The following is an 18169-nucleotide window of genomic DNA, read 5'->3' as shown; positions in this document are numbered from 1 at the left end:
CTAGCCTAATCTTTATAGAAACTGCCTCTCTGGTTAACCCTTATGACATTGTAACAGCTAAGGTGAAACACCCATCAACATGAGTGATGTTGAGTTGGCCATGCCCACCCAGTCACATGACTACTGAGCCACACCTACTCAGCTGGTCATTAGGGCAGAGAACTGGTTGTTAATTTATTTGAATCCCACCACTGCAGCAAACATACAGTAATAGTCCTTCCTATTTTCCCCACAATAACAACCCCTGTAAGGTGGCTTGGACTGAGAGATAGTGTATGATCCAAAGTCACCCAATTGGCTTCCATGTCTAAGGGATATCTACAATTCACTATCTCCTGGTTTCTACACCAACAGCTTAACCACTAAACTAAACTGGCTTGTATTTTAGGGCAGGGGTTTCCAATTCTTAGAGTAATACGGCCCCAGCATGCCATTCAAATGCTAAGTGCAGCATTTGGTATAAAAATAATTGGACTCTTCCATTTCAGGGCAAGTACTTTTTATTACACTACATTTTCTTATTCCACTTACCATTTGGATTTGAATGTCAGTAGTGATAGTGGTCATGAGACCCTCCATTGTGAGCCTGTAACCAAGAGCATTGTTACTTTTTATAAAGGAAAAGTATATTTTGAAAAAAAGTTTATGCTGTAATATTTTCACCTTTCAATTTTTACTCAAACTTACTTTGAAAGAATAAAACTGAAGTGTCAAAACAGATTGATTTAGGGCTATGTACTTAAGATGGGCAGCTATATAAGTTTTTTTAAATAAATAAACATCTGTAAGGAAAGTTCACACTGCACTTGATCCGATTCTTTCTCAGCCCATGTAGCTTTGAATAAATCTAGTGAGCCTAAGCGCATCTAGATTTCAGCTCATGGAATGCTAATAGGAGAAGAAAAGAATAACGCACAGTTTAGAATTTATTCAGGTTGCATAGAAAAGAGATTAATAAAAATTACTTCCCAGCTTTCTGTGAGTTTACAGTCCCAGTATGAATGGAAGTATAGAATAATTTTTCTGGATTCATACCACAGTGTTGCTGCCTATAATGTAGCTCTTTAGATTTTCATAAATAAATAAATAGACAGACAAACAGGATTTTTGTTCCTAAATGTTGATGTCTATTTCTGTTGATCATGCATAATGAAATAAAATATTTCAGGACAAATGTTCTCCCCCAAGACATGAAACTTGATTGTCATTACCCAAAGGACAGATCTGACCAATTTTCTGACATAAATGTCCACGCTGTCCAAAATCCAATCTCACTTTTGACCACATAGTGAATTGCTCTGAGTACAACAAATGGTTCATTCGTCCTATAGTTGTGGATAGAATGTAGGTATCTGCACAGAGATTTAATCACAATAAACATTTGTAAGAAGAAAATTCATTTCTAAACGCTACTAAACATACAATTATAATAGGGATCAGTTAAAAATAACGGAAAGAATGTGTGTCTAGGGGGGGATCTACCAAATTACCATTGTTATAGGAATTACAGTTTATACTCTAGTGCCATGATGGCGAACCTATGGCATGAGTGCCAGACATGGCATGTCGATCTCTCTCTATGGGCATGTGCGCAGTCACCCCAGCCCAACTGCAATCGCGTTTCACTCAATCAATTCCAACTTCATGTGAAAGAAAAAGATCTCATGAAGTTGGAATTGATTGAGTGACCTTTTTCACTCGCACGCTTCACAATGGGGGAAACAGGATCCCGTCCTCCTCCTGAACCCCATTACGATGTGGAGCCACAATGAGACCCTGTATCGGCTCAGCTCGGCAAAAAAAGCAATTTCTTGTCCTGCAGAGCTGACTGAGCGTGGGCGCGCTGCTCCTGGGCTCCTTGGTCTTCAGATATCATTCCCACCACCCAGCACCAGTTCAGGGGTTCCTTCCCATCCCCTGTGAGGGGAAAGAGAAAGAAAGAGAGGGAGGCACAGAGAGGGGGAGGGAGGGAGGGAGGGAGGGAAAAGAGAGAGGGAGGGAAAGAGAAATGATATTCCAAAAGTTTTTTTTCTTTTTTATTGTTGCTAAACATGTTTCAAAAGCAGAAAAAGTTGCCCCAAAGGAGTCTTTTGGATTTCCTTTGCCTTTTGTGTTCCCACCTGCAATGCTTTCTGTGTTCCCACTTTGTACTGCAGCAAACCAAAGGGGCCGGCGTGTCCCCACTAAGCAGCCCCACCAAGCCTGCTTGCAAACTCTGCCATGCATGGCTCCAAATGTTCGGCTTGCGCATCCCTCCCGGCCAGCGCTGGAGCTGCAGCAGCGATGGGGAAGGTGTGCATCCTGCTTGCTTAGCTCTTGCTGGTAAGAGATGAGGTTCCATGCCACCACCTCCCAGCCAGAGTGCCATGTTTGTTTGTTTACTTGCCGGTTGTTTTCAGGGAGGAAACTGCACTCTGGCTGCCTGGGCCCCCGCCATGGGGGAGAGAGAGAGAAGGAAGGGGGGATATTCCCAACAGGATCCAGGTTGAAGTTGTGTGAATGTCTAATGATTGGCTTTACTTGCCAGCCTCTCCTCCCCCTCCACAGCCCAAGTGGTTGGATTCACATGACACATGAAGCTGGACAGGAGAGCATGATAGATAGATGATAGATAGGTAGGTAGGTAGGTAGGTAGGTAGGTAGGTAGGTAGGTAGGTAGGTAGATAGATAGATAGATAGATAGATAGATAGATAGATAGATAGATAGATAGATAGATAGATAGATAGATAGATAGATAGAAAGAAGACAGAGAGATATAAAGAGAGGGAGGGAGGGAAAGAGAGAAAGAAACAGAGAGAGGCAGACAGAGGGAGAAGGAGGTAGAAAGGGAAAAACAGAAAGAGAGGGAGGGAAAGAGAGAAAGAGAAACAGAGGGAGAGAGGGAGGGAGGGGAAGAGAGAGGGGAAGAGAAGGGGAGGGAAAAAGAAATTATATTACAAAAGTTTTTCTTTTTTATTGTTGCTAAATAGAATATTTCAAAAACAGAAAAAAAATTGAAGGGGCATAAAAGTGCATTTATCACATTTTTCTTAGAACAATTAGCTGAACTCTGCATTGTTTATCATTATTTTAGGTAGTAAAGCCTCATTATTCAGGCTAAATTGCTGTGTTGGCACTCTGTGATAAATAAGTGGCTTTTGGGTTGGAGTTTGGGCAGTCGGTCTCTAAAAGGTTTGCCATCACTGCTCTAGTGTTTCTCAACCTTGGCAAATTTAAGATGTATGGCTTCAATTCCCAGAATCCTCCAGTCAGCATCCTTAAAGCTCCCAAGGTTGAAAAATACTGCTATAGTCAGATTTCTATTTTCAGTCAAACAATAAGATTAAGTTTTCTGTAAGAAGGACAATCAAAGACATGCACAGGAGGATGCAGATAAGACCAATGGTGACATTTGTTACATAAATTTGTTCATTTTTGTTACATTTATCTTGGAGACATGATTTTAAAAATAAATTATTGAAGAATGTGCCAAAGTGAGAATTTCCAGGTATGTATAAAGTAACTTTATTCAGAAAAGTGATGTTACTATCAAAGAAATAAACAAAGGAATTTGAAAAATTGAACTGCAGCTTTAACGTGCAGCATTTTTTGTGGTTTTATGTTTTATCAAGAGAAAGAAATGTTAGCATAGACACCATTCAACTATTAAGCAGACATTCATGTTTAGAACTTTTTTTAAAAAAAGAATAGATAATTATACGATCATGAACTTAAGGAATCACTAAGTCCATATCTAGCAAGAAGTGAATGAACTATGTAACGTTGTTATTGCCTTTGGCTTCTGAAATCATGAATTATTTTTTCAGTCAGTACAAGAATTAATTGAATCACCTTTGAAGTAACCATGGAATGCGAGTGCAACTCAAGGCAAATAATATATTGGTTTTGTACTCATCTTCAGTCTCATTCTTTTGAAAAATGTTCCATAAAAATTCCCATTCTTCCTCATTCCCCAACGAAACACCATAGCAACAAATAGTTGAGCTAAAACAAACAGGAGCCCTGCAATTATAAATAAAACAACCCATTAATATAAAAAGATGAAATTGATCATTGTGATCAACAAGGTCCTAAATAGAGAGCATGTTTTCACAAATACATATTTTCAGTTATTCCTACAGTAGTCGTCTCTACCATACGCAATTAGACCCTTCTGGCACAAAATAAATATGCATTATAAGTTGCATTTTCTGTCCCTGTGTGGTGTAAATGATAGACTCCCTAAAGCATGCAGTGTTGTTTTTCGGCTTCTATCCAATGGTTTAATTAGGATTTTATTTAGGATTTATTACTTCTGTTCTGTCCCAATGCTTTGGTGTTTTTTTTTCCTACTCTGAACATTTTGTGCTTAATTTTACAATAATTGTCTGGTATTTGCATGGCTTTAGAACTTGTTTTGTGGAAAAAGAGCACATTTTATAATAAAAATAAGGAGATAAATTGTATTTACTCATGTTTGGAATTGTTCATCCACTTGTTGAAGAATTCAGAAGCTAGGTCTAAACAGTCGCGAAGTCCAAACCAGCATGCTGTTCTAAGAATTCCCTCTATATCATGTCTCCAAAGAAAAATAAAAGTGAGAAACAAAGAGAAATATATTAAATTGAACGCATTATATCAAAAATCAATACTATTTAATGCATATTTCTAGCACCGGAGCTTCTTTGCAAAGTCATATTGTGTAGTCCATCTCCTCTGGTCTTGATCAAATAAATAACTTGGAAAATTGATGAGTTAATATTTTTGCCTTTCATCATGAAGATGAATTTTATAGATTTTTCTCCTCCTTCATTAACTTTTTATTAAAATAGACAAAAATAAAGACAGTGTCAAGGAAAGGAAAAATATAGAGAAAGTGCTTTTTGAAAAAAGTAAAGAAATGTTTTATCATAATTATCCTTGTGTTTTGTTTTTCTTCTCTTTTTTGTCATTTTCAAAGCAATACAAAATAAATAAAACATTTCACTTTCTTTCTTCATTTACTTTTCTGTCCAAAGACGTCTCCGTGGTCATATGGCCGGCATGACTAAATGCCTGAGGTGCACGGAATGCTGTTATCTTCCCGCCAAAGGTGGTTCCTATTTTTCTACTTGCATTTTTTACATGCTTTCAAACTGCTAGGTTGGCAGAAACTAGGAGAAGTAACAGGAGCTCACTCCGTTATAGCAATAGCAGTAGACTTATATACCGCTTCATAGGCCTTTCAGGCCTCTCTAAGCGGTTTACAGAGAGTCAGCATATTGCCCCCAACAATCTGGGTCCTCATTTTACCCACCTCGGAAGGATGGAAGGCTGAGTCAACCCTGAGCCCTGAGCCGGTGAGATTTGAACCGCTGACCTGCTGATCTAGCAGTAGCCTGCAGTGCTGCATTTAACCACTGCGCCACCTTGGCTCTTATGTGGCGCTAGGGAGTCGAACCACTAAACTGCCAACCTTTCTAATTGACAAACTCAGCGTCTTAGCCACTGACCCACCACGCCCCTACAACATTGCAATATACTATTACACACAGTCAACACACATATACACACAGCTGTAAGATATAAACAGTGGGTGGCCCGAAACCTAAATGTTCTTTGCTCTCTCCCTGAACCTCTCTCCAACCATTACTGGCAAATATAATTTCCTGCCATTTTGACACAAGGATATGTTTGGTTAAAAAGAAAAAGAAAAATACCGCTAACCCTGCAAAATAAAATAAAAACATACACCAAAAACCTGGAAAGTGGGGAAACAATAAATTACAGATTCTATCAATGTGTACAATTCTGATTTTTTTTAAAGAAAAATGTGTCAGACCCTCTGTCCATCAAAAAACTATTAACCCCATTGCCCTTGGATAGACAGGTTTGTTGGAAATGTTATATGAACAATGCTTTTTTAAAATACCGTATATTTTTGGAATATAAGACACACTTTTTCCCTCAAAAAAGAGCCTGAAAATCTGGGTGCATCTTATACATTGAATACAGCATTTTTTGCCACCCAAAACCCTGTCGCCTTCACCAAAATGGCTGTGCATAGCTTGTAGGAGACTTTCAGAGAGCTCCTGGGGGCTGGGGAGGGCAGAAATGAGCAAACAATGGGCCATTTTTTGCTCGCCCCCCCCTCCTGAAGCACTCTACAAGCCTCCTAAGGGCTATTCATGCCCCTTTTGGGGGGGGAATGGGCCCGTTTTAGCGGAAAACAGGTCATTTTGGGGAGGTTTGCAGAGTGCAAAAACTTTTTTATTTAAATTTGCCTCTTCAAAACCTTGGTGCATCTTATACTCCAGTGCATCTTATAGTCCCAAAAAAATACGGTACATGTTTTTACAATGTTTTACACTTACTACATTTGGGGAGAAAGTAGTGGATTATATAAATATGACCCTGACATAAGTTAATTTTTTCAGAAGACAATATTCTCTTCAATCATATTATGTGTAATTGGACAACTGTATAATGTAAGTGGATTCTCTGTGCCTTACATGGTCAAAAAACTGATATTGCAACATTTGAATGATAAACGTATAGCCCCATTTATGCAGGAGATTGAAGACCTGATTACACTTGCCATCTTTAAGTGGATTGCCTATAAATGTAGAGAAAACTTTATTTATATAATAAAATCTGGAACTCATTTATTCAAGTGCAATAGTTTAAATACAAATGATAGTTTATGCTAATGTTTTAGAAATAAATATACATGTACTTAAATAATACCTACCAGAGGTGGGTTCCTACCAGCTGAACAACCCAGGCCTGCCACATCCCCAAACCGGTTCCCCGGTCGGCACCATCAGTACCACCATCTTGTTTTTTAAGTTCTGCACATGCGCAGAACAATTTTAATTGAAGTTTGCATCCAGGGTGGACACATGGGCGCAGTGAGCGTGCAAAGTGCTCACACGAGCAAACCGGCAGTAAAGCCAGCCGGAAACCACCCCTGCTGCCTACATTAGATAAGAATATATAGAATTGTAACTGTTATAATGACATATTATACATCAGGTTTTTTTCTGTTGTATTTTATTCTTTCTTTTTTTTAAAGTGATTTTTCTGCACTTTTTCTTTTTTGAGAATGTTCACATTATAATTATTTTTGTGTTTTATTCCTTTTCTTTTTCTATTGTTATTTTAAAAGCACTAAAATATAAGTAAATAAAAGAAATGCTAATCCCTGATCTAAGCAAGATTTCCCAAGAAATAAAAACATTTTTGAAGACAATTTGATGACAACACTATGTGGATAATTCCTTAAAGAGAGAGGGGGGGAAGGAGGAAGGGAGGGAGAAAGAAGGAGAGAGGGAGAGAGAGGGGGGGAGAGAGAGAGAGAACGGTGTTTAGATAATACATAGTATGAAGTATATCAATTATATTTATTTGAACATGGAAAAGAATTTTATTGATATCACTGAAACTCATTATTACTTTGTAGTTAACAACAAGATTTTGGACATTTTAATCATATTTAAGACCTTACCTGATGTATGGTTTCTGCAATGCTTCAGGGCTCTCGCGATAAAGATTTGCATAGTAATTATATATTGGTGTTATTCGTGGTAATAAATATTGCTTTAAAGAAAATAAGAAGACATAATTATTTTATAATAAAAGACACTTAACCAGTGGCAAATCAAATCCTAAAATATGGAAAGAATACATTTTTTGAGAAATTATGATCAGTCCTATTAAACTTATTACCCAACTGTAGGTTTGATATTTCTTATTATACAGACATTTTCCTATTCTATTCCTCTGAAATAAAAATAATCCCAATAGAATAGAATAGAATAGAACAGAATAGAATAGAATAAACTTTGAATTGGCATACATTAAAAATGAAATTTAGTTATATACAGTTTTCAAAAGGTCGCCACCTCCAATATATTCTCCAAATGTGCCTCCATTTCCCTGTACTTGAATTTAGGAGAATATATGTGTTGAGGGAGTGGCCTAGTGGTGAAGATGCTCATCTCCCATTCAGAAGGTTGAGAGTTCAATCCTAGGTAGTGGCAGATGTTTCTCTCTTAGGGCACAAAGAAACATACTTGCTGCAATCTCCACATAGGCATCAGGAAGGGAATCCAATCAATAAATGCTCAGCTCACTCAGTCACCCTGACTAAGGAATTACAGCGTCATTTTAAAAAAGAAAGACACACACATACACATACACACACACACACACACACACACACACACACACACAGAGAGAGAGAGAGAGAGAGAGAGAACACACACACACACACACACAGAGAGAGAGTTTCTGATTGTATAATTTTTATCAAAATCTGAATATTAGTTTGTAACATTTTGCTAAATGCCCCAGGACAGAACAGATTGCTACTTAGTTTCTTTCTTCTCTTAGTATGTTGAGAATAATTAGAATGAATATAGTTAATTTCAGTATCCATTTCAGTTACCTTTACAACTGGAAATAATTCAGGATCTCTCAGAAGAAAACCCCTGTTTGAAATGCCCAGTGCATCCAAAGCCATTGTCCACACTGTTGGATCATCTTCTTTTGCAAGGTATTTAGTTAAATACAGCGGAGCTTCATATCCAGTGTGATTCAACCTATTTAAAACAAGTCATATTTAACTGTGTGGTTCTCAAACACTTTTCAATAAATCTCAATATTCTTTTAGACGAATTATAAAGTCTTATAAAGTTTGTAAAACAGAATCCATAAATATATATGCAAGAACATATAAATAAGACATTATTTAGTGACATTTTAAAAAGCTGTTTGGTAGGAATAACATATATATAGTTCACTTTGGAAGGTATCAACATTTGTACTTTCTGAAGTTTTAGTAATTTGCAGAAATTGCCAGACCTACCATAGTTTAAGAGAGTTTTTAAATCCTGAAAAATAGTGCATTTGTAATTAGCTTCAACGATATTATGATCAACCAAAGAAATGGCATTTGAGAAAAATGGCATTTTAAAACACACAAACCCATACAAAGCTAACTTTCCATGCAATGTTAACTGAAAGAAGCTGAAATGAATATTCCTTTAAACAACATGATTTTACTGGGGCATGACTTTTAAAGCCATCAAAAGAGAGATGGTATTCAGAAGGTTCTGATCAGTTCTGGAGAACTGGTAGTGGAAGTTTTGAGTAGTTCGGAGAACTGGTAAATACAATCTCTGACTGGCCCTACCCCCATCTATTCTCTGCCTCCCGAGTCCAAGTTGATCTGGAGGAAATGGGGATTTTGCAGTAATCTTCCCCTGGAGTGGGGAAGGAACGAAGATTTTACAATATCCTTCCCTGCCACACCCACCAAGCCATGCCCACTAAGCTATGCAATGCCCACCAAGCCACGCCTACAGAACCAGTGGTAAAAAAATGTTGAATCCTACCACTGCATCAAAACCTATACCAAAGAACTATATTTTAAAAGGAAAGGTATTGTAAAACCAACAGGTCTGACAATTTTGGAATTGATTTTGTCCCATTCTACATGTTTTTTCAGTGCTTGCTACATTAGAAAACTTCCGGGATGAATCAGATTATTGATCTGCAAACACAAAGTTATATAGAAATATTTGATGAATACCTGGGGGTAAATCAGCAGCACTGGAATAAGGAAAACAAAAGCACAAATGAAAAATATAGGGATTGCAGAAATAAAACAACTGCTTGTAGTTTATAACCTTACTACTGACACAATAATCTTTTGTAAATAAAATCAAGTAAGAAATTCTGCAATGCACCTTCCCACTTTACTTGATTGCAGTCAACATCAGAATGCTATACAGAGCACCACTTCATATATGCATTGCATCTGAAATGGTTTAAATTGTCTTTCTTCAAAACCGTAATGACACAGAGCTTAGAGATTCCAGGTATCATTATCTATCACAACTTTTTCCAAGTTGAGACATTCAACATAAAAGCCATTAGAGAAGAAAAGATAGCAAAAGAATACAATGTATTTTATTAGTTCAGGAGTTGTCCATCTGGAAATACCTCCTAACTTCATCTTTACTTTGCTTCTGAGTCAATAGCCAGATAGAAGAAAACACTAGCAGAATTCAAGATATACTCACAGTTCAAAAGCTTATGAATGGCGAGAACTTGATTTGGATCAGGAAGCAGGCTGAGGCCAGAGAAGGCAGGTGGTCTGGGGTCAGAGCTGGAGCAGAAAAGGAGCAGGAGCAAGAAACAGGATAGAGGCAGGATAGAAAGTACACAGTTGGAATGCAGATTCAAAAATGCCAGTAAGAAAGATTGGCAGGAGAGACATGTGCATGGCTAAGGCTGCAGTCTTAAATACTTTTAGTAGGAAGTCCTAAATGAGATTTACATCTGAGTATAAATACTTAGGACTGCATTACACAGCATCAACTCCACACAAGCTGAAGAGTAAAGCGAATGAATTATGAGGGATCTGTTCCTACAATAAACAACCTGGAATGTACTGTGAACATGTACATTGGGTGTGATCAGGCAAGAGGCCATTCAATGTACAGGTGAAGATAACTGGCTAACCCATTGCTATTTATTACTCTTTCTGCTGCCCAAGGAACAGAGGTGGGTTTCAAATCCTAATGCTACCGATTTGCTCATGTTGTGTGCATATTCGTGCCTGCGCATGCTGCTTCTGTGCATGCGCAGAAGTGGCCAGCTGGGTGGGAAGAGCCTCCCTCCGTTGCCACTAACAGTTCGGCTGATCCAGGCCAAATTGGGAGCAACCCACTTCTGTCTAGGAACTGTAGCAGTTCTGTACTTTTCCCAAAGCTTGTGACCTATTTTCAACTACAGTAAGGTGACCAGACATCCCGATTTCAGCATGACAATCACGCCTTATAACAATTTGTCCCATTTCCCGCCGCGTTTTTAAAAAGTCCCGATTTTCTGGCTTCATGTTGAAAGCCCAGTGGATTTGCTTAAGAAATCCTAACCGGGTCAAGACAAAAGACACCCTGTCTAATCCCTCTCTCTGTCTCAGTACTTTCATTGAAGATATTAAAACGTTAAAGCAACAAAATGGACCTCCCCCCCCCGCACCGCTTTTACCTCATTTTATAAGAAAAAAATGATCTAGTACCATAGAGCTGCAGGAAATGGCTAGAGAGGTCGCAAGTGTTACTTCCTGGATTTTCAAGAGGGGAGGGGCACGGAGGTTGGACGACTGCTCCAAAATGTGGCAAAGTTTCTTTGAAAAATATTTCCCTGGGACTATTTCCCCATTTTAATTTGCTCAGTTCTTTGTATTAACATCTATATCATTTTGGATTGACTTGGAGTTTCTGCCTGCTGGTAAGTGTGCTGGGGTTTTTTCTTTTATTTTTTTAATGCATTTTAAAATAATGTAGGTTTTTAAAAATGTGCAGCTGCTGTTTTTTTATTCAAAACAATATGTGTAACACTATGATGTGCCATGGAAAAATCATTTAAAAAAACCCTGAAAGAACAAAAGGTTTTTTTTAGGGTATTTTCCTGATCAAAACTATAATTGTTTCTGCATGACACCCTTAATCACAAATAGCCAACTACACTTCATTCTAAATAGTTTTATTTCCTTTATTGTATGTGATTACTCAAGTCCAAAAACTGAGTTAATTGGATAAACTCAGCTCCACAATTTACTAAATATACAGTTACAGGAATTTCATGTATAGTATGCTGTCTCTTAGGGTTTATTGAACATAGGAGAATACTATGAGAGGGATTTGATGTAAAATAAGCTCTTTTAATGAATTCAAAATCAACACAGCAGACAAGACATGGGAGTGAACATAATACACACTTTAACAATACTTTTTTTTCTTTTAGCCATCAAATACTGCAGCAAGTGTGTCAGTAATAATAGCAAGATAGGCATAGGATTTTCCAGCCAGGTTAATTTTACTTTTTTATGGTTTTGATGTTGTATTTAATTTTATCTGTATTAGAAACTTATGAAGGCTGTGCAACATTTTGAGGTGATATAGAGTACGTAAAGGCATGAATATAGTAGAACCTCTGGTCACAACCGTAATTCGTTCCATAACTTTGGTCGCAAACTGATTTGGTCATGAATCAAACCTAATTTTGGAAATTTGGCGCTTACCCAAAAAATGGTGCAGAAGGGGAAATCAGCAGCGGGGTGGGGGGGGAGAATGTGAATATTTTGGTCAGAAGCATTCGTGACCAGAGGTTCTACTGTATAACATCTTCACTTAAGACAAGATTAACTTAAGATATAACATCTTCACTTAAGATTCACTTAAGAACTGTGGCAAGAAAGGTGGTATAGTGACCAAAGTTACAATGGCATTGAAAAAAGTGACTGATGACCATTTTTTACATTTAGTGACCATTTTCATATTTAGTGACCATTGCAGCATCCTCATGGTCACGTGATCAAAATTTTGATGTTTGGCAACAGATTTGTATTTATGATGGTTTCAGTGTCCTGGGGTCATATAATCACCTTTTGACAAAGTCAAATGGGGAAACCAGATTCACTTATGCTACTAACTTATCAGCTGCAGTTATTCACTTAAGAACTGTGGCAAGAAAGGTGATATAATGGGCTTAGTGACCAAAGTTACAATGGTATTGAAAAAAGTGACTGATTACCATTTTTCACACTTAGTGACCATTTTCACACTTAGCGACCGTTGCAGCATCCTCATGGTCACATGATCAAAATTTTGATGTTTGGCAACAGATTCGTTTTTATGATGGTTTAAGTGTCCTGGGGTCATGTAATTGCTTTTTGTGACCTTTTGACAAAGTCAAATGGGGAAACCAGATTCACTTATGCTACTAACTTATCAGCTGCAGTTATTCACTTAAGAACTGTGGCAAGAAAGGTGGTATAATGGGCTTAGTGACCAAAGTTACAATGGCATTGAAAAAAGTGACTGATGACCATTTTTCACACTTAGCGACCATTTTCACACTTAGCGACCGTTGCAGCATCCTCATGGTCACGTGATCAAAATTTTGATGTTTGGCAACAGTTACAATTTATATTTGTATGAAATTGTATGAAATTGTATTAAAATTTTTGTTGCTCTGTATAAAATTTTTAATCAAGCCCCCTCCCCCCCCGCCGGTCAAAGGTGTCCCTCTTTACCAATCTAAAAATCTGGTCACTTTAAACTACAGGCTCTTGCTACCCATTTATAGTGGGGAAAAGAACTGTACTATGTAGCAGAAAAGTGGGTAAAGGGATAGTAATAAACTTTCCTTGTTCCCAGCAACCTTGTTAAAGATTTCTTTTTTCCTTTCTCCTATGCATTCATAATATTTGTACAAACATGGGTTTTTTTGTGTGAACAAGTGCTGTATAGTAGCCCTATACATCATCTCAACTTGTGTTGCTTTCAGAAAATTCTATAGGAGTTGCTCAGCCTCCAAAGCATGTCCACCTTTTCTGTGCACAGGTGCAATCTCCTAAGTAAAGTGAAAAGTGTTGTGGTGGCCTGCCAGCAGCCAGCAGAGCTCACACAGTGAGGAGGTTGGGGAGGAGCATGGGCCAGTCCTGGAGGGTGGAGAAGGCTCAGACGAGGGCTTTGTGTCAGAGGCAGAGACGGGGCCGAGGCTGTCTGGCAGTGATCAGTTGCCTACGGAGGTAGCCAGCAATAAGGCAGAGGAACAGCTAGAGCCTATTCCCAGTGTATGCATGTGCAGAACTGCCAGAAGAAAAGAACAACTCAGAAATTAGGGTAGACTTGGGAGTAAAGTCACAGGTGGAAGATGATTGGCCCCTACCATAGGAAATAAAAGAGGAGCGAAAGGGGAGTGGGCTTTTGCAGGAAACAATTTGTTCATTCGGTCATTAGATTAGTTTCAGGAATGTGAAGATCTCTGAGTGAATCTCAGAGACTCTGTGCCCAGTCTTTCCTTGCATAGCACCTCATTTGGAAAATATTTATATGGCAGCTTTCCAAAATAGATAAGGTCTGGAGTCATAAATATTCCTTTGAAAGACTGGTTGCCAGGCCTTGCTGAATGTGAATGAGAGGAATTCACATTCATTTAATAAAAGGGGTTTTGTCAGTATCAGGACTCAGTCTTGTGCTTTTTCGGAAAGCCTAGGTCAGAATAGTAAGGAAGAAATCTCATATGGCTACAGAGGTCGGTTCACATTACCACACATCCCTTCTGATTGTGGGTCCACACTGGTTCAGGGACTAAGTTAAGGGAAAGGGCATGGATCAAGAGATCCTTTCATAGTGCTGAGTTCTCTAGTCACCAAGGCTAGGAAAGGTATTTCAAAAGTGTACAAAAATGGACACTGCAATATGTATTAGAGATCCATTAGTTCAAAATCCATGCCTATTTCTTTCTTAAACTCTTGTTGATTAATCCAGTTGATCAAAGGATCCATGGAATGTGGTACATTGTGCTACCTGCACGTGAAATTCAGAGATGATGCAAAAAGAAACTGTAGGAAAAAAATTATCAATTTTGTTTTTTAAAAAAGGAGATCAGATGCAGAACAAATCCAGAACTCAATTATAAATGCAAAAAAAACAACTATAGTGTATAACTTACCAAGTCAAATGAGTGGCATCTGCTATTAATTGTAATCTGCTGACAGAAGGAATAACCTGCAAAGATACCCATGTATTATAGTTTATTTAAAACTGTTACCTTCAACTCTTTATACAGTAGTAGTTCAAAGTATCTGCAATATTTCAGATCCCTAAAACATTTATTATATGGATCTGCAATTCAATGTGAATTTTTAAAAAAAATATACGACAGGTTCCAATTTGAAATTGTAATATTGCTAGTCATTCACAAATATCTCCTAAACTTTATCAATTGATGGACTCTCTAAATTACATACATGCACAAAGAATATAGGCTACCCATTTCCTCATTCCTTATGATAAACATGCCAGACTACTGAGACCTTGACATGCCTGCTGGAACAATGTAATTAAAATAGGTGTATTAAACCCATCGTATATTTGTATGTTTTTTCCTGATTCTTTTCTGTTTCCTTCCTCCCATAGACATGTAGGAAGCCAAATCCATGGTTATATAAAACAATATACTAGTTTCATTCATGTCCTCAATCCCTAAATTATATTCAGTGATCTTTATCAGGACTACATCCTTCTGAACTTTCCTTTCACTTAAGACATTTTGGAAGAGATTATATTCTTTATTGCCTTTTAGAATATAGATTTAATACATACCAAAAGTTGACATTTTTGTGTCGGAATGGAGACTAAGAATAAAATGGATACCTTAAACCTTGCAAATGTTTGAGTTCTTTGACTGCTAAAATTCCCAGACATTCCAAGAATTATCCCTAGGCTCATCTACTTTAGAAATATGGCTTTCTCTATAACCAGAATCAGCCAATACTAGATACCAAAATTGGAAAGGACCTTGCAGGTCTTCTAGTCCAACCCCCTACTCAAGCAAGAGACCCTATTCTTATTCAGACAAGTGGTTGTCCAATTACTTTTTTAAAACCTCCAGTTATGGATGAAACACCATGAAGGAAAATCATGATCTAATGTGCCTTGAGAAAATGCTGTACTGTAGAATAACATAATCATTCTTATAATAATCATCTACATACCGGTACTCATGATTAAAAACTGTCATACCTTTGGATCATCTTCAAGCACTTTGGCCAATTTTCTACAATAGTTTTGATCATAGTTGATTCTATAGTAAGCACTTATATTCACATTTAAAACAATCCAATCTTGTACTGAATCTGATATTTTCATTTCAGGAAATATTTCTGTAAGCACATGAAAGGAAGAAAACTTATATATATTTTTAATACTGCCCTTCTAAAAATGTATGTCTGCTCAATAATAGCATGTTGCATAATTTCTAATATAAGAAAAAGAAGCAAATAGACCGAGTGCATCTTATCACATTGCCCACACATGTACTGTATAGTTCTCAAAATCATAACATTGATGAAAGTCATTGGTAGGATTTTTTTAATAAACATATCACATTAAAATATTTGGATCTGTTTAGAGTATTGGAATTCTTTTTCCATCTTTTGAAAGATGTAAAAGTGTAATAAATGGATTGCTTTATTGCAGCATCCATTTCCCCATTTTCCCTTTTCCTAGCCAAAGATAGTAGAATTGGCTTTTGGTAAGAGAAGGACAGAACGGGCACAGTTCCTTGTTTGTACCAACACCATAGGACAGAGATTCACTATATCTGTCCTAAACTAAGCTTTACTCTCTTAAAATGCCTTTCTAATAGCAATAGCACTTAGACTTATACATCACTTTACAGTGCTTTACAGTCCTCTCTAAGCGATTTACAGAGTCAGCATATTGTCTTCAACAATCTGGGTCCTCATTTTACCCACCTCAGAGGGATGGAAGGCTGACTCGATCTTGAGCCTGGTGGGATTTAACTGCCAAACTGCTTGCAGCCGGTGATCAGCAGAAGTAGCCTACAGTTCTGCACTCTAACCATTGCGCCACCGCAGCTCAGTTGCCAATTTAATAACCAATTTAATTCTCTTTTCAGTTGCTTTCCAGTTTCTTTTCTCCCAGGAGTCTCAAACTCTTGTTGCCATTCTCAAACATGCCCATATTGTTCATTATTCCTTCCCTCCCTGTCCCCGCCCGCCTCCCCACCTCCCCAATTCTTCTTTTAAAGAACCTGTGTGGAAAGCAGAGGAAAGCACAATAACTCATGATCGATATTTTGGCTGTAATTTGCTTTTTTCAAAAGTTCAGAATCATATATTCCAGACAGTAAAGACTTTATTAAATTTAGGAAAACATACTTACTATTACGTTTATCAAGCCATACTAAAGGTTGTATGGTTCCATTTCGCATCCAAGAAATAGGAATAATCCATGTGCTATTTAATAAAAATAACAATTGATCATTAATCCATAAACCAAAGTAAAATACCAATCAAATGCTATTACATAAATTAAGAAAAAAAATTCTGAGAAAAAAACTCTCGGGGGGGGGGGGGATTTTATAGTTCAAATGTGCAATGCAATTTCTGTTTATACCTAAAAGCTGCATAACTCACACACTGTGCACATTGTGAACTGGAACTTTTGTATGTACTTGAATTCAATGGATTTCATCTACATTTAAGCCTAATATAATGTAAATACATATGCATGAGGCTTTCTTACCTTTAGTAAGATAATATCTATAAGTGTATAAGAAACCTTCACTTTCTATACCTGACAATTGAACAAGCAATTATATTCATAGATTTCTCTTTTCAAAAGTTTATTTACTAAATCATACTCCTTGTATGGAAATAAATAGTCCTGATTCAACAGAACCTGTTCTCGTGGAACAGGCCCATTACAAAGATAAGAAAGTTCTACTATGTAATTTTAACTCTTGTTCAGATGAGTACATGCTGCATTCCAATGACACAGCTGAGACAAATCTATTAATGGCAGCTTTTTCCAGGTTTCAACCTAACAACTGCTTTATATTTCTGTAGTGTGTGTTTAAAAATGTATATTTTCAGCTAGAATATTAGAAAGCTTCTTTTGTAACTTCCTTAAGGCCATCTAGTATAGTCAATGACTGATATTTGATTTCATTCTCATATAAATATTTACACATTCAATACAAGCTGCTGAAAATAAGGACTGTGGTAGTAATACAATTCCAGAACATGACCTGACAGCTGAAGTATATTTACTCTTACATTTCTTGTTTAAAAAATGGTATTATAGACACTATTAGCCTCAGATTAAGTCCTGGCTCTTAATTCCATTGTTTACTTTATTTCTAATTCACATTCTTTCTAACAACTTAATACAGATTAAAGCATAATGAATCAATTGAGTTTGGCTGATTCTCAAATTTATGGTTTGTACAATTTAAAAAATCAGCTGAATGGCCAAATCCCATATTCCTGCTCAGATGCAATATAAGATTCATATTGGCATTTATAAGTAATGTCTGAGAAACAAATTTCCAACTTTGTTTCTGAGGGTAAGCACAAATCATAGTTTGCAGATTTGGGAGTTGCAGAAAATAACAAGTTATGTTCAAAAAAAATAGTTTGTATTGGGAAAGTGTGCCAACTGAACTTATTTCTATTGTTGAAAATCTGCAGATCATATATTTTTAAAAAATCACACAAAACTTATTACAATCATCTGTATTTACATATGGTTTACCACACAGTTCTAGCTGATTTATTAATTTTGACTACTGGATCTTTCCTAAGGATCTAGGAAAGTTAAT

The 18169-nt window shown here is 37.1% G+C and overlaps 1 protein-coding gene across 1 annotated transcript in view; it reads right to left on the bottom strand.

Annotated features, from left to right (window-relative positions):
* Positions 1 to 18169, bottom strand: part of LVRN (laeverin) — a 48005-nt gene that overhangs the window by 3042 nt on the left and 26794 nt on the right. Inside the window, exons 11-19 of the mRNA XM_087715824.1 lie at positions 16729 to 16802; positions 15565 to 15704; positions 14492 to 14547; positions 8409 to 8562; positions 7467 to 7558; positions 4452 to 4559; positions 3833 to 4003; positions 1212 to 1352; positions 532 to 586 (exon numbers count right to left, since the gene is read on the bottom strand). Coding sequence (XP_087571950.1) covers positions 532 to 586; positions 1212 to 1352; positions 3833 to 4003; positions 4452 to 4559; positions 7467 to 7558; positions 8409 to 8562; positions 14492 to 14547; positions 15565 to 15704; positions 16729 to 16802 — 991 coding nt within the window. The remainder of the gene's footprint in view (positions 1 to 531; positions 587 to 1211; positions 1353 to 3832; positions 4004 to 4451; positions 4560 to 7466; positions 7559 to 8408; positions 8563 to 14491; positions 14548 to 15564; positions 15705 to 16728; positions 16803 to 18169) is intronic.

This window comes from Thamnophis sirtalis, unplaced genomic scaffold, assembly GCF_051295495.1.
Source record: "Thamnophis sirtalis isolate CommonGarterSnake01/CBP01778 unplaced genomic scaffold, rThaSir2_p1.2 scaffold_5, whole genome shotgun sequence".
Taxonomy (NCBI): domain Eukaryota; kingdom Metazoa; phylum Chordata; class Lepidosauria; order Squamata; family Natricidae; genus Thamnophis; species Thamnophis sirtalis.
The sequence above is the reverse complement of the archived record's forward strand: the minus strand, read 5'-3'. Positions and strand labels throughout refer to the sequence as shown.